Source organism: Engraulis encrasicolus, chromosome 6 (assembly GCF_034702125.1).
Source record: "Engraulis encrasicolus isolate BLACKSEA-1 chromosome 6, IST_EnEncr_1.0, whole genome shotgun sequence".
NCBI classification, from domain to species: Eukaryota; Metazoa; Chordata; class Actinopteri; order Clupeiformes; family Engraulidae; genus Engraulis; species Engraulis encrasicolus.
The window spans coordinates 12,333,081-12,345,081 of NC_085862.1; the positions used below are offsets into that span (position 1 = coordinate 12,333,081).

The 12,001-nt window shown below is 44.4% G+C and overlaps 3 protein-coding genes across 3 annotated transcripts in view; 2 read left to right on the plus strand and 1 right to left on the minus strand.

The window, feature by feature from the left end:
- bphl (biphenyl hydrolase like) overlaps positions 1-4,086 on the plus strand; it is a 13,465-nt gene extending 9,379 nt beyond the window's left edge. The window contains exons 6-7 of the mRNA XM_063200653.1: positions 133-256; positions 3,577-4,086. Of these exons, the coding sequence (XP_063056723.1) occupies positions 133-256; positions 3,577-3,667 (215 nt within the window). The 3' untranslated portion in view covers positions 3,668-4,086. The remainder of the gene's footprint in view (positions 1-132; positions 257-3,576) is intronic.
- An 81-nt stretch (positions 4,087-4,167) lies between these two features.
- Positions 4,168-6,386, plus strand: psmg4 (proteasome (prosome, macropain) assembly chaperone 4). The gene is made up of 3 exons (XM_063200654.1): positions 4,168-4,535; positions 4,992-5,070; positions 6,137-6,386. Exons 1-3 carry the CDS (start codon positions 4,344-4,346, stop codon positions 6,256-6,258), a joined length of 393 nt encoding a protein of 130 aa, XP_063056724.1. The 5' UTR covers positions 4,168-4,343; the 3' UTR covers positions 6,259-6,386.
- Positions 6,387-7,436: 1,050 nt separating this feature from the next.
- The window catches only part of LOC134450702 (solute carrier family 22 member 23), a 48,177-nt gene continuing 43,612 nt past the window's right edge, over positions 7,437-12,001 (minus strand). The window contains exon 10 of the mRNA XM_063200648.1: positions 7,437-8,869. Coding sequence (XP_063056718.1) covers positions 8,524-8,869 — 346 coding nt within the window. The 3' untranslated portion in view covers positions 7,437-8,523. The remainder of the gene's footprint in view (positions 8,870-12,001) is intronic.

Sequence of the window (12,001 nt, forward strand, 5' to 3'; positions counted from 1 at the left end):
TGTATGCCGTGTCAGCCCTTACCCAACTCTCTCTCTCTCTCTCTCTCTCTCTCTCTCTCTCTCTCTCTCTCTCTCTCTCTCTCTCTCTCTCTCTCTCTCTCTCTCTCTCTTTCTCTCTCTCTCTCTCTCCAGGAAGCATCTGCCTTGAGCTGTTGCCGCAGGTCAGCTGTCCCACACTAGTGGTCCACGGCCAGAAGGACCCCATGGTGCCCTCCTTCCATCCCCAGGCCCTGCTGCGACACATCCCCAACGCACGGTGAGGCTGGGGCAGCCATGGTCTACTGTAAAGGTCAGATTAGACTTCAGCAACTGCGAGCGTGAAAAGTCGCGTGGGAGTGGCCACGAACCAATTTTGTATTCATGCATCTGCGAGCTCTGCGAGGTCCGAGGTCTCGTTGCCAGCCACATTTGAAATTGCGCGATTAGGCTACTTTCACTACATTGTAAGCACTGCGGTCATTATTAAGCAATGTTGCTTTCTATCCCGGTTAGCTAGGTATTTTCACACAAATTGCAAAGGCAATGCAGTGGTATCATTATTTGACATACCCAGTCTGTTTTCACGAGCAGAAAATGCAAGCATGTAAAGACAGTTGATTCTGCCGATGTGTGTTTACATTCGGTGGAGGAACGGTAGTAAAACCGCAGGCATTGTGCCACGAGTGTTCAACTGATGCATTGTTTGTTACTTAGCTTAGCTTCGTGTATTTACACACATTTACACACAAGGCATTAATAAAGTTTTTAACAGAATACAGCTCTGCTCTCGCAAACTACTGGCATTGCGCTGCCACAAGAACAGAACAAGGAAGTAGCGAGACGACCAATCATAGTGCCTTTTTGTCTGCGTACTCCGCGTCCGTCCGACGGATAGTTAGAATTTTTTCGAGGCGCTAGACGACGGGCGCAGAGCCTCTGAGAGGGGGGCGTGGACTCGCATAGACAGAAAACGGACGGACGCAGATTCTATGCGAGCGAAGCATAAATCTAGCTTAATGCAGCAGTTCCCCAACTTTTTCCCCCTGCACACCCTCTTGTACATTTCAATGCAGTTCACGCATCCGCTAAGCCAGGGGTGGGGAACCTATGTCTCGAGGGCCATTTGCGGCCCTCGAGGCCGTTTTATCCGGCCCCCGATATAATTTGATTTTATCTGCAGCTTCGCATGAAATATAATATATTTGAGATGAGGTCTGTTTTAAAGGTGTCTACTTTCAGTATAGGCCTAAATTGCATGGGGAAATCCTGATAGTACGGCCCTCAGAGGACTTTCACGGCCCTTGTAGGAATTTGAAGTGGCCCTTCAAAGGAAAAAGCTTCTTTGCCCCTGCCCTAAGCAAAGGTTTTGGTGTGCTGATGGCCTCACAAATGCTGATGGCCACATCCAGCTGCTCTGGCTTTGTGGGTTTGAGGGGGCAGGGCGAGGAGAAGGGGATGTTAAAGGGAATTTAAGGCAGATGGGTCTATGAAGGCCTATGTTCGGGGTTCCCAAACTTTACCATGACAAGGTACAATGTATTCCACCCAAGGTCCCCCTTATCAGTGGTTGGGTGGTAAAATCAAAGCAGGGGGATGTTCAGAGATGGATTCTGATTATTGGGGGTTCAGGGGTTTGTCTCCCGGAAAAAAAAGTGTAGTTGTTAAAAGTGCAATTTTAACATAATATGTGAAGAAGGGATGCCTGTTATAGAGGGGGATGATTTTTGACCATTTTCATTGAGGGGGATGATTTTAGACCATTTTTTAAACTCGAACTCAGCCCCTTACATAGGTCATGCCACACTGTTTTTTTTTCTGTGCACCCCCTTTCACAACCATAGTCTACTGCAGTGTGTCTGTGTCAGGGACCCATTTGGACATATCAATGAAATACATTGGGACATATACAATAACAATATTAGTAACACTATTTTGTTTATTTCAGTGTACATTAACTCTTTAATTATTAATTTTGTTTTGCTATAGCTTTTCTTTCAACTTTGCAGCCCCCTGGGGGTCCCGGGCCCCCACTTTGAAAACCACCGGTCTAGTGTTTACAGTCTGGAACCACTAACCTCATTTTGCATCCAACACATCTATCCCTCGCCTGACATCCAAAAGGATAAGCCCCCCTGCTCTACTCTACTCCACTCTGCTCTACTCTGCTTGTCATGTAAGCCCCTATCAGGCTAATCCTTATTGTTTGTGTGTCCTCTCTCTCTCTCTGCCCAAAGCCTCCATCATGAGATAAACTGTCTGTTGTCCGCTTTATTTTTCCGTTCTGTCCCGTCCCTATATTCAATTTCTCAGAGATGGAGCCAGCCGATGGGTGCGTGGATGGATGGATGGATGGAGGTGTGGTGTGGTGTGTATTACATATCCAGAGTTTAAATTAGGCAGCAGGGCTCACAGGAGCCCTCTGGAGCTCGCTCGTCTCACCTCACCCAGGGAAGCCGACAGGGGGGGGGAGACAAAGGAGCAAAGGAGTCTATTGTCCCGGGCCCAGGGAGAGTGGGGGCCCAGAATTGGATCCTAATGACATTGTATGTATTGGGTTTGGGGCCCTTTCAGAAGTCTTTCTCCCGGGCCCGGCCAAAGCTGTCAGCAGCCCTGACCTCACCCCATCCTCACTCACCTTAGCAACAGGGATGGATTATGACTCTGTGGTGGGCCCCAGGGCTAGAGAAAAAAAGACACCCCCCCCCCCATTCCATCATAGTTTCCAAAAGATTTGGGTGTTTAGCCAAGATGTTAGAGCCTTTGTTGATGGCAGGTTCAAGGGTGTCTCCCTCGAGAACATTTGAAAATTCAGTGGTAAAAAGTGCCATTTTTTTTAACACAATGTCAGAACATAATTATAGACCAACAATTAAGTTTTTTTTTGCAGTGGCGGAGTCTTGTGCTTCAGGGCCCCCTTGACTCTTGGGCCCCTGGGCCTGAGCCTGGTTGGCGCGTACAGTTATCTGTCCTTGCTTGGCAATGCAGCCAGCCAAGAGCTGTATCTGAGCCCTCCTCTCCTCTCCTCGCTCGCCAGTGTTTATTTATAGTAATATAATAGGAAGAGATATTGACCACTACGAGTACAGACAAATAAAGAAGACTTAAAGGAGCAGTGCTTACGGTAGTTTTCCTGTGAGATCACCCCTAAAGGCTGGAAGTGGGGTTGTCTTCTATTCAAACTACAGACTGTTTTTATTCGAACTGTACAGACCGTCCGTGCCTACTCACTCATTGCCCATGTTTATTGTGTCAGAGGTGGGCGCCGAACATTTGTGAAAATTTTAAGTGGGCCTCAAGTTGGAAAAGGTTGGGAACCCCTGCTATTCAGTATACTTTGTCAATGACAGGAACAAAGGGACTTGAAAGTCAATAGGCCTAGTCCTTCAGGGGCCTATACTACAAAGCTGGTTCGGGAGTAAACCAGGTTAAGTTAAGAGGTAAATCATCAAATAGAAGAACATTTTCTTAAGAAAATGTGGACTCCAGGCTCTTCTATTATATGATTTACCTTTTAACTTAACATGGTTTACTTCTGAACCAGCTTTGTAATATAGGCCCCTAGTCTAGACAAACTGTTTCTGTTTTCTGTTGCCACAGGCTGCACGAGATGGCGGAGGGCAAGCACAACCTGCACTTGCGCTTCGCTGACGACTTTAACCGGCTGGTGCAGGACTTCCTGCTGGAGTGAGGTCATCGGGGTCGCAGATCATTAGGTCGAAGACCTGTCACCTGGCCGAGCCGACACACGGAATGAGAGCACAGAGAGGAGTGGAGTGGCGCAATGCCAAGAAGAGGCATTAAGGATGAGCAGCTGACGCACAACAAGACCTAGGGAGGAGGCTCTGCTGTCTTACTGGGACACCAACATTTTATCAACAACAACTAAAGACTTCATCATTTTTGTAAAACACTAATATGTTCAGTGCTGTTAATGGATTGAACAGTTGACGATGATGCCCCATGTCAAGGACACATGTTGGGGGGGCGGCGGCGCGGGAGGAACACTCACGATCAGTGACTTTTCACCCATGCAAAGACACACCATGACACGTTTTCATATGAATATTAAATGAATAAAATAAAAAAATAAAAAACAAACTCGCAAAACAATTGTGTCTCACTCCTGCATTAGGCTGATTTGCCTTTGCAGCTGAAAACAGAATCGCAAGACCTCCTGGCCAGAGGATGGCGCCATCTTCATGTCTACAAGTGCGTCAACCAGGAAGCGAGTAGCAGAGGAAAACAGCATGATGCTGGAAATCAGAATGAAAAGAGTGATGTAGTAGGGATTTGAACACAACACAAATTCTGCTCAATTTTTGCAAATATTTTTTGTTTCTTTGTAAGCTATACATGATGAAAATATGAGTAGCGCTGAAAACGGAGAATGTGCCCAGGCCTCCACGGCAGGAAGCATCTCGGTACACAACTTCAGCGAGAGGCTGATGGAGCAGGTCATTCACTTTCATGTTATGAAACTGGATGGTGGTTTCTTTCTCTGGGTGGGAACGGCACCTGTCCTCTCCAACCTCGCCGTCTCCATGAGCAGCAGATTTGTGAGTAAAACTGTGCAAAAGGTGGTGTCAATCAGTGATATCGAATAGAAATCAGAGACAAACAGACTCCTGGAGAAAAGTGAAACTAACACAGTCACTGTTGCTCCCTCTGTGCCTCCACTAGGCAGCAACACTGTAAAATTGCTTGTAGTTATGTAACAAGCCGAAAGTGAATTAAAATTAAAGTTTTGCATAAAGTGTATTTAAGTCATTGCTAACTAAATGTAGGAAACTAAAAACACAACTGTCTTAAACACTGCTTCAGCCAGAGGAGCACAGAAGATGGGAAATAACATGGGCCCGTGAGATGATGACTTCTGTATGTCATCGATTGACCATTCTATTGCGAAAAGGCTCAGGTTTTATTTGGTTAATCTGCTTTCTGTATGCCTTGTAAATTACAGTATAGCCTAACAACTGAGAATTATATGTCTGCATCTGCAACTCTGTTCCCAGGACAACGCCTCACCTCTGTCCAGTCTGGTGATGGGGGACCCCTCAGACCCTGCACCCAGCACACTCGCACAAAGACTCAGTAAGTAGTACTCATTTGACAAGAAGTGAAGGGCTCATTTTTTGTTGTGCACACTATGAAACACACTAGTGCCAAACCTGGTGCAAGTCATGGGTAAGCGGTAAGGGCGTCAGACTTGTAGCCCAAAGGTTGCTGGTTCGACTCCCGACCCGCCACGTTGGTGGGGGGGAGTAATCAACCAGTGCTCTCTCCCATCCTCCTCCATGACTGAGGTACCCTGAGCATGGTACCGTCCCGCCGCACTGCTCCCTAGGGGCGCAATTGAGGGCTGCCCTCTTGCACGGGTTAGGCATATGAATGCAATTGTGTTGTGTGCTGTGTTCTCTTGTGTGCTGTGGAGTGCTGTGTCACATTGAAAATGACAATGGGAGATGGAGTTTCCCAGTTGCCAGTTTCCCAGTTCCCCAGTTCCCAGCCTTTGGATAACAGACATTTTGCGTCCATATGACTTGTACATCCAGAGGAAGTCCTGGAAGAATTATAAAACGTGACTAAAACCGTTTGTCAGACCCCTGAAGTAGTCTTTTTTTGAGTGAACCTGAAGACGCCCTTGGAGCAACTCGATGCTCACCCCAAGATTTTTATTTTATTTTTTTAAAAAGACAAAAAAAAAGAATAGTACCCAGTGTGTTGTGTTTTCTGAAGTCTTACTTTGTTGTTATATTGTAATATTTTGCCCCCTCATTTGGGCTTGCATGCCAATGTGAACCCCAGTTCGAGTCCGACCGGGGTCATTACCCAGGCCTACCCCATATCTCTCTCCTGCTCCTTTCCTGTCTCATCTCAAACTGTCCTGTCAAAATGAAGGCCCAAAAAGCCCCCAAAACATACAAAAAAGCCCCCCAAAATATTTTAATATTCCTTTTCTCTTTGCAGATAAGAAGCAGGTGTTTATAAAACGTGACTAAAACCGTTTGTCAGACCCCTGAAGACGCACTGGGAGCAACCCGTTGCTCACTCCAAGAAATTTTAAAAAAGACAAAAAAAGAATAGTATCCAGTGTGCCGTGTTTTCTGCACTTTAACGTTGTTGTTATACTGTAATAATATTCCTTTTCTCTCCTCAGCTAAGCGCACTAAGAAGCAGGTGTTTGTGAGCTTCAACCTGCCCGGCTGCCCGGCTCAACTCTCCCTTCTGGTGGAGGAACGAATCAAGAAGGAACTCGAACTTCATCCTGACAAGTTTTAGATCAAGTTACCGCACTGTCTTTTTCTCCCCTTGCTTTGTACCATTTTATACAGATGCAAAAATACTCAATAAAAACTCAAATAAATAAATAAATAAAACTCAGACAATTTTTTTCCAAGAAACCCTGATCTGGTGTGTGTGTGTGTGTGTGTGTGTGTGTGTGTGTGTGTGTGTGTGTGTGTGTGTGTGTGTGTGTGTGTGTGTGTGTGTGTGTGATATATGTTGCAGCATCTCTCCTGGGAGTTATGACTTGGCGTCTTGACAGTGCAGTTACAGTAATGCTTCGTCCGAAACATCGTGCCATTAAACATTTGGGAGCATAGAATAGTGTTGCAGACATATTATTTCCTTTAAAGGAACAGACCACCCTTTTTTGATTTTCACATATTTGCAGTATTTCCAAACATTATTCATGAATGTGCATATCATTTTTGGCTACATGTTCGCATTGCCTCGTTTAACAGTATAGCCAAATTAGGCATAGCAATGCAAGTCTATGGTACAAAATAAAACATCATCAAAAGTACTTATAAACCACTTTAAAATGAATATGAAATTCACCAGAGTATAAATCAGCAATTTAATTTCGTCCAGTGATCACTTGTGGCTTGATGCTTAAGTTGCCAGTTACTTCCAGTGATTATGCTAATAATTCTGATCCAATAAATCTCAGTACTGAAAACACGGAGAAGAAAATTATATGCACATTCATGATGAATAATGCTGGGACAAGCCGACTGATGTGCGGAGCCAAAATCTTTGAGTGGAGTAGGCCTACATGGCCTGCTTTTTTTAGTGCAGTTTGATTTCCCTGATTACTTTTCCTAGATAGTGGTGGCAGAATATGAAGGTCAGGAGAGATAACTAATAGCCAGCCACAAACACAGTCACGCATTACAGTGCATGCACCACTTAGCTTTGTCTTTGAAGAAATTATGAATTCATTTTCACGATTGAGCCAAAGAATCACACACAAATACTCTCAGAATCACTCGCAGTACCGTACATTCATGTTTCGTCTTATGAGTCAAATAAAGGCAGCAGGTAGAAAAAAACATCTTTAATGAAAAGTGATTCTGGAGAATATTTTGTTTTAAAAATCACGTTCCCACGACAACGTAACCATATGGCCTCGGGCTGACTAGCAGCCATTCATTACCAATGACCTTGTAACACACACACACACACACACACAGTCGCTCGCACACACACACACACACACACACACACACACACTGGTAGTTGTGATCCTATGCCGCTACACTGTGGACAGGCCTCAGGCTACATTTATTCTACACCATCAATGGCCAGACGGACCCTTCACACACACACACACACACAGTACACATACACTCACTCCCTTCTTATTCAGCCATCCATCCCACATGATTGTGTTTATGAAATTAGTGCAAAAAACTGTTTACAAACATACATGAACTGTGATGGCATTATTATCACTCTCCACATGTCCTTGTGATTGCCAATGCCACGTCATCATTTAAAAAAAAAAGTTCACGAAATGTCTTCAGATATTTAGATTGTGAGACTAAATCCTTTTTTTTTGTTCGAAAATAAATCATGGAATGTTTCCTTCAAGTTTTCACATTTTGGACACACTCACCGAGCACACAGCCCCGTTTTTGTTTTTTTGTTCTTTTGTTTGTTGCCACACTCGGATGCGAGCACCTACGTCTCATACAGACACACACACACAAACATACATACACACATACAGACTCACTACTGTCATTATCCATCCTGAGTATTTCTGCATTAGTTACAAACTGTTATTATGATTGTATGTCCGTGTTCATTGCGTGAGTATTATCTGTGTATTTTTCTTTAAAAATTGTACTTTTGGAGGACGGTAGCAAACGACCATTCACCCTGCACTACATATTGAAATATTGCCCATAAATGTTCACATTGAACTGCTGCCATCACAACTGCATTGATACATGTACATTGTGGGAACTGTAACCATTGTCTTTTTTTTCACATTAGTCTCTTGACCCAACAGACACATTGATGGTGTGTGTGTGAGTGTGTGCGACAAACAATTTACGTTTTTATGTATGTATTGTGCACCCATATGAGCGAGTGTCTTTTTTTTATGAGAAGAAAACAAGAGAAATGTACTCTTGAAGAAGCCCGTAGCATCTGCTAATAGATGTCCATGTCACACAGACGTCACATTAGGGACTCAAGAAGTCCTTTTGCCATTGGCTGTGGCTCGTAATGTCCTTATCCCATTGGCTGTGGGACTCATGAAGTCCTTATCCCATTGGCTGTGTCTGTGCTGGGTCGCCGGTGCATGTTCGTGGTTTCCGTGACGCGCGAGTACTCTGCGATCTCGGCTCTCGTCAGGAGGTGGTGCTGCTCTCCCGAGGGGAGTGGCCTGCGCAGAAGCCCCTCCCCCTCCGCCATGGTCTCGGGCAGCGGTTGGTTGGTGGTCTCCGGTAGCAACGGGATGCAGATGATTGACAGGAGGCAGGAGCAGGTGAGGATGATCTTCAGCAGGAAGAAGCCGCGCATCTTCTGGAGGTCCACCAGGGCGGACACGCACATGCCCACCGCCGCGTTGGCAAGCAGCAGGCCCACCGCACCTCCCCTAGAACAATAACAAGAAAAATAATCATTATAACATGATATACACCAGGGCAGACACACACATGCCCACCGCCGCGTTAGCAAGCAGCAGGCCCACCGCACCTCCCCTGCAACAATAGCAAAACACATAATCATTGTAATCATTATAACATGATATTTAGCAGACACACACATGCCCACTACCGTGTTGGCAATCAGCAGGCCCACCACACCACCACTACAATATAAAAACAACAAGATTGTAATAACATGATAGATACCATGCACACACATCCTCTGCAAGAACAAGAAATATGATCTTTATAACAAGATATTTAGTGAACAGGGGGTTGCATGAATGAATGTATCCTTGATTTTACTATTTTTATGGAGGAATGAATGTATGCATGTGTGTGTGGGCGGGGGGGGGGTTGTTTGCTTAGTGTGGGAATGCTGGAGGGAGGCGTAGTATGGACTTGATGGGACAGGGGCAGTGGGTTAGGAGGACATACAATGCTTCTCAGCCTGAACCATATCGATCCATGTTTTTTTTTGTTTTTTTTACTTTATTTATGATAGGACAGTGAAGCTGGTGACAGGAAGCACGTGGGGAGAGAGAGACAGGGAAGGGCCGGCAAAGGACCCAGGCCGGGAATCGAACCCGGGTCAGCCGCATGGCAGATGAGTGCACTACCGTTTGGCCACGACAGGGCTGTATTTTTTATTTCCAAGTACTAACATATTGAATGTTACTTTTATCTGTTTTGTTTGTTGGCGTTGTCCTCTTATGTCTTTTTGTGGTTATGCAACCTCCCTGTCTCCGAGACAAATTTCTCCTTGGTGGAGACGCATAAACAAACACAACCTAACCTAACCCAACCTAACCAAACCAATACAGTAGTTTAGCAAAAGGGCACAGGGCAGAGATGTACAAAAGTCATGAGAGAGACCGGTCAGGGCTTATTGGTCATGGGTCTGGGGTCATAGGAGAGTTCTAGGAATAAGAGTGAGTGAGATTGTATTTATTCCTGGGTGATGATAAGCATGTACAGTAGCAGCTATGCTAGAGATAAGCACCGTTCCTAATTTACATACTATTAATAGTTACATTCAGGGTTAGAAATAGTCCTATTGCAGCACAGGATTGTGCATTGAGTTAATTGAGTCCCTCCTGCAACTAAAGTAACTGTGGCCTCTAAACTTCCACCTTCAAGGTCTCCTTCTTCTGGAATTCTACTGCAGTGTAGAGGGCGTTCTGTAAATATCTACTGAAGGAAATGGTTCAGTCATTTCTCTCAAAGTTTGTTTGCACAGGAAAAACTGACATAAAAATTCAAAGCTTTATCTCAAAGTTTCGTTGCCAAGGGATCAGAGTTGTATAAAGTAGAAGTACTCTTACAAATGTAATCACAACACTAGTACTTCTACTTAATGCATAGGATACACCCAAAGGTTCCATTTGAAGTGGAATAGTTAGTTAATAATAATTAGTTACTATAATAATTATTAGAATAGTTAGTTAATACTAATAGTTGTCATTAGTTATTTTTAATAATAGGACATAGGCAGATCACCACAACATCTGTCTGTCCTTCAAGTAAGTGGATTTAAAAAACTCTCCCTCTCCAACTCCCATTGTCATTGTGACACAGCACTCCACAGCACACAAGTGAACACTGCACACTGCACACAACGAAATTGCATTTATGCCTCACCCGTGCAAGGGGGCAGCCCTCAGTGGCGCCCCATGGGGAGCAGTGCGGTGGGACGGTACCATGCTCAGGGTATTTAATTTGAAATATGTGGATTTGGATTCTTCTAAATTTGCTGTCATCTTTCCGGAGCCATTCACAACTTCATCAAAGGCAACAGAGTTTACTTGACAGCTTATTGGAGACGAAACGCATTTCACCCAAAAGGCGTCTTCGGTTCTAGCAAGGAAGTCCCATTGCTGACACGTTGCTGTCTTAAAGGAACAGTCCATCCTTTTTTAATTTCACATATTTGCAAATATTTGCAATATCTCCAAGTATTGCACATGATTGTGCATAGTATAAATTTCTTCTCAATGTGTTCAGAGCTTAGATTGACATCAGCATGGTTTAGCACAGTCACTGGAAGTACAGTAAATGGTCCCATTAGCCTCAAGCCAGAAGGGATCACTGGATGGAATTAAGTAATTAATAGCTGTTTTGCACTCTAGTGATTTTTAATTTCATTTTAAAGTGCTTCATAAGCACATTTGATGCTGTTCTATTTGGTACCACATACTTCCATTGCTATGTTAAATATGGCAGTACTGTCAAACTAGGCATTGCAAAGTTCTTTCAAATACTGTCCAGTTTCACCTTATGACCTTTTTCCCTCCCAACAAGGTTGAGCTAAAGGGGACAAGACAGGACAAGACGGCCCTGAACGGCTCTGTAGGCTAGAGGGGAGGTGGAACAGACAAGCGCTCCTTAACTTCCTGTACAGTCCTGAGCACTTCCTGCCCTGCTCCTGCCCTGCCCCGGCCCGCCCTGGACTTACTTACAGGGGCAGGTCTCGTCTCAGACTGATCCTCATCAGCCAGGCTTAATGGCTGACTGGCTACCGAGTGTCGCGCAAACAGCTACGTAGCTTAGCAGTCCCATGGTCAGTGAAAGTGTACACACAACACGCGCGTCACTCGCAGACAATCACATTTCAGGAACAGGGACTGAGGCGTTGACATGGGCAGCAGGGTCATTTAACAACCAAAACTTTACAAAGGACAGCATGTAGCAACATTATTGACAACAAATGTAATTTTGTCAATAAGTGTTGATGTGCTTTTTCAAAAATCAACGTTCTTGGATATAATAATACGGTTATCATCACCGCAGAAGCCCATGGCACACCATGTAGTCAAACCAAACTCAATGTCAATGTAAAAAGTGCATTAAACACCGCACACTGGATAGTGTTCTTTTTTTCTCTAATTTTTTTTGTTCGCTTCAAAAAAAAATAAAGAGAAAAAAGAACAGTATCCAGTGTGCGGTGTTTAATGCACTTTCTACATTGATCAAGTTTTCCTGCCTTACACCTGCACCGGAACAACTGAAAGGTTGTGCACAAGACTTCTATGTACTTTGATCCAAACTCCATGTCACCTATGCAGCAGGGCTTGACATTA

Bases quoted from the DNA above. Each gene is read 5' to 3' on its own strand.
- psmg4 (XM_063200654.1), top strand. From the start codon at position 4,344: ATGAGTAGCGCTGAAAACGGAGAATGTGCCCAGGCCTCCACGGCAGGA. The intron at 4,536-4,991 runs GTGAGTAAAACT...CTCTGTTCCCAG, and splicing joins TCTCCATGAGCAGCAGATTT to GACAACGCCTCACCTCTGTC. The intron at 5,071-6,136 runs GTAAGTAGTACT...TTCTCTCCTCAG, and splicing joins CACACTCGCACAAAGACTCA to CTAAGCGCACTAAGAAGCAG.